Genomic DNA, 4,076 nt, shown 5'->3' with positions numbered 1-4,076 from the left:
AGATGTGGTTTTTAAGTAAATTACAGTTTAGCGTTATACAATTTAAAAAAAAAGGAAAACTGTTAAAAGTTGAGATGAAAGTCTCAAATCAACAGGAAGGTCAACAAGAGTATCAGCTACTTGCAAAACTTTTCTCTTGATTTTAAAAAATGAAGACTTTAGGAGCCCAACATTCTCAAAAAATCTTTCTATGTTGGATTTTTTATATTTTTTTGCAGTGTAACCATTAAATCCTCCATCACATGGAGCTGCTGGATGATCTGACAGTGTGAAAGGAGCCCCAGAGTCCCAGATCAGCAGGCGGGGCGGAGCGGCATCTGCAGCAGGATCACCTGCCGGTTCTCGGACGGGTGGCATTTGTTGATGTGTCTGGTGAGTCCCGGGGAGCTGTAAAAGATGGCGGGGCAGTATTTGCAGGGATAGACCTGCGAGGAGTGCAGCAGTCGGATGTGCCGCTCCTGGCTGCCCCTGTTGGAGAAGTTCTCCCCGCACACCGGGCACAGGTGGCAGTTGGACGCGCTCAGGTTGAGCGGCGCCGCGCTCTGCTCGCACACAGGGGCGTCCTCGTCCTCCGCCGGCTTCGCGGAGCCGTGCTGAGACGCCAGGTGCTTCCGCAGGTACGCTTGACGCTTAAACTTTTTCCCACAGTGGTTACAATCATAAAGCCCTTCCTCGGAGCCGGACTCGGACGGTCCTGGGCTGGGTGTGTCCCTGTCACTAGAATCCTTCACTTCATCAGTTTTACCGGATGCAGCTGCAGCCTTCTCGTTCTCCAGACTGTGCGCAGCCGCTCCGGTCTGCTGCTTCGGCTTGTGCCACCGCCGGTGTGAGGCGAGGTTCGCCGGGCAGCTGAACACCTTGTCACACTCGGGACACCTGTACTCGACCCGGACTATCCTGGAGCACTTGTGCTGCGCCAGGGCGAACGGGTCCGCGTACGCCTCCCGGCAAAGCTGGCACACGAACTCCCCCAAAGGCGGGTTGTCTCCTCCGGCTTGCTGGGGTCTGAGAGGCTCCACCGGGGCCTCTTTAATCTTGAGCCCGAGGACCGGAGACGTGGTGACATCATCCTCAAAGTGCAGTTTCCGGATAGCTTTGGTTTTCTTGGATGCAGGTTTGCCTTTGCGCTCGGTGTCGCCGGAGGGTCGTTTGGCCCCCGCGGTGGGGAGAGCACTGGTGGATGATGATGCGGTGCTGACGGTGCCGGTGCGGCTGCTGTTACTCGAGGCGATCTTCAGATCCACCGGGGCGAAGAGGTGATCCAGAGCCGTGAGGGCTGCCGGCGTGGGGAAAGACTCCGCGGTGACCGGTGAGCCGAGGTTGAAGCGTCTGTCAAAGTAGGAGCGCTCGTGATCCTGGCTGACGGGGCGGGTGGGGCTGTAGAGCGGCTGGTACACCGACTCCGGGTTTCCAAACTGCACCGGTTTCGCGTCCTTCTCTGGAGCCGCCGCCCCGCAGGTGGGCGTCGGCGTCTGTGCGCGCACCGGGACGGAGGGGAGAGGCGCGATGAAGGACCGCGCTGGAGCATCAGCCGCCGCTTCATCCTCATCACAGCGGACCCGGTAAGACACCGGGTTGGGTTTCTTGTTCCGCTTCACCAAAAATCCTCTCGGCATGTTCGCGCTGGACGGAGAGAGAGAGCTGAAGGCACTTCGGACGAGGAGGAAAAATCCACTTTCATCTGATGCGTCTTTTTTGTTGTTGTTGTTGTTGTTTCCTTTCTGCTACTGATCCTCTGTTCTCCTCCCGAGGTGCTTTTCACCACAACATAGCTGCACTCTTTTTTAAGGCGACCATGATGACATTGTTCCCGTCCCCCCCTTGTTGCCTCATCCCCAACCAATCAGAAGCAGCCGAGGTCCCCAGTGGATTTGGGGAGTGGGTGTGGGAGGATGGAGAGGCTGATGAAGGAGGAGGAGGAGGAGGAGGGAGGGGGTTGGGGGGATTTGCAGATTGCAAAGCAGATGTACCTGAGGGTTTTTATTGTATTTCACCCCCCCCCCCCCTCTCTACACTCACATTCACTCAACACACACACACACACACACACACACACACACACACATACACACATACACACACACTCTCTCTCTCCTCCTCCCCGTCTCGACCCGGGCACACGCCAGGAGCCTCCTGCTTTTACGGTCTGATGAGTTTGTATAGAAATCTACACGTGCCTCGGCTTTATGTGTCTCTGTTGGGTGGTGGTGGTGGTGGGGGGGGGGGGGGGGGGGGGGTAGTGATTTGTCCAAAAAAAGAGAGACATCCGTCCACATAACGGCGTCGAGAAGACATCTTTGAAAAATAATTACAATGAAAATAAAGAATTTTAAGCAGAAGAGAACTTGAGCGGAAATTAAAATCAATCTGTAGTATTAAATAAAATACTAATTTCGCTCGGAAATAAGAAGAGTGGCAGCTCCAGGCCTCAGTTATGCCGCGTAATGGAACTGTTTAAGACCGTAAAATACCTTGAGCTCAGATTTGAGAGTTTAAGATTTGTCAAGATTTTCCAGGACAACAAAAGATGTCTAAATCCAAAATGAAATGCTTTAACGCTCTGGAAGTTTGGAGATAGATTCGTCCACATACATAAGACAGATAAACAAAAAGCAAACATGTCCGTGTCCCTGCAGCATGTGCGCATGGCGTGACAGTTAACTCCGGACATATGAATCCGTCATTTCACGCATACATAATTAATAGCGAGAGGAGGGGTTTCCTGCTTTGCATCACAATGGCTGCGCTTGTGCATGCTGTAGACCCGCCGTGATTGAAAAGGAAATTGCACAGTTGAAGAAAAAAAGGAGAAGAAGTGGGGCTTCCCCCCCCCCCCCAAAAAAAAGCAATCTGGCCCTCAGATACCGTCGGCGCGTGCTGTGCGTAATCAGTGCGCCTTTTTCTGGGTCTCCAAATGGGGCAAACCGAGATTATCAACGAGTTAAAAAACACAGAAAAACCCAATTCCTTCAGCTCACATCTGACCCGGGTCAGACGGATATGAGTCTGTCCATCATGAGGGATGATGGGAATGTGAGCTCGAGGACACTATATTCAAATTTAAGGATGTTTGGAAATCAGCAGGTGTCAGATGTTGATAACTGTTGAACTCAGGGTATGATTGAAAATAATTTATAACCGTTTTTAATCAAACTCAAAACCATTAATTGTTTTTTATTTACCTCTATTTGTTTATGTGTCTGAATTAGAGTTAGACACTAAAAATCTTGATCTTCTAAGTTTCCGTTTTCATCTTTGAGAGTTCATTTTTCTCTAAACATGTCCGTGTGTTGAGGTGTTTTGATCCCGTTTCTTATATAAATCAACGTTTTCCAAGGAAACCTTTTAAATAAGGTTATTTGTTCTGTGTTATAAAGCAGAAAACTGCTCTATCATGTTCAGTAATTACACTGATTTAATTTCTAAATGCAGCCTAAGAAGGTTGAAAGGTCTTTCAGTTGTTTCAAGACAAATATGAGAGACTATAAGGACTAAAAAAAGGAACAAAATGACTTAAAAAGAACATTTATTTGATTGGAGTGTGAGTTTGATTTCATGAAGTTTAATTACTGCTGCAAATTAATAAACAAACTCATAGCACAAGAGTTTAGAAACAACCATGAAACTCTTTAAAATGTCTCTTCAGCACGAGTCAGACTCTAACAAGACTCACAAAAACCAAAGGAAGAGATTATCGATAAAGGAGAAACGTTCCTGTTTAAGTTATTTTAGGCCGACTGCTCGGCTCATATCGTTACATTTTACAAAGATAAATTCATCAAAGGGAGGTTTTTATTTTATTTTGTATGTGTTTATCTTGAGTTTGATTTAAAAGATAAGAAGGTTTAAAAAGTCTGAAAGCACGTTTAGCATTCATCTGTTGATCTGAAATGTTAAACGTATAAAAACATTTCAAACCTGACTGCTCATGAAGGAATCCTCAAACATCTGACTGTGGACACCAGCAGTGTATGTGTGTGTGTGTGTGTGTGTGTGTGTGTGTGTGTGTGTGTGTGTGTGTGTGTGTTTTGTCAGCCTGCAGGGCGTTTGTAGGTGCGGACATATGTCGTTGTGTG

The 4,076-nt window shown here is 48.3% G+C and overlaps 1 protein-coding gene across 1 annotated transcript; it reads right to left on the bottom strand.

Annotated features, from left to right (window-relative positions):
• Window positions 1-47: 47 nt before the first annotated feature.
• insm1a (insulinoma-associated 1a) lies at window positions 48-1,831 on the bottom strand. Its single transcript, XM_061051473.1, has one exon. The coding sequence runs from the start codon at window positions 1,614-1,616 to the stop codon at window positions 294-296; it is 1,323 nt and encodes a 440-aa protein (XP_060907456.1). The 5' UTR covers window positions 1,617-1,831; the 3' UTR covers window positions 48-293.
• Window positions 1,832-4,076: the final 2,245 nt, after the last annotated feature.

Source organism: Labrus mixtus, chromosome 12 (assembly GCF_963584025.1).
Source record: "Labrus mixtus chromosome 12, fLabMix1.1, whole genome shotgun sequence".
Lineage (NCBI taxonomy): Eukaryota > Metazoa > Chordata > Actinopteri > Labriformes > Labridae > Labrus > Labrus mixtus.
This window is presented reverse-complemented; position numbering and strand designations above follow the sequence as displayed.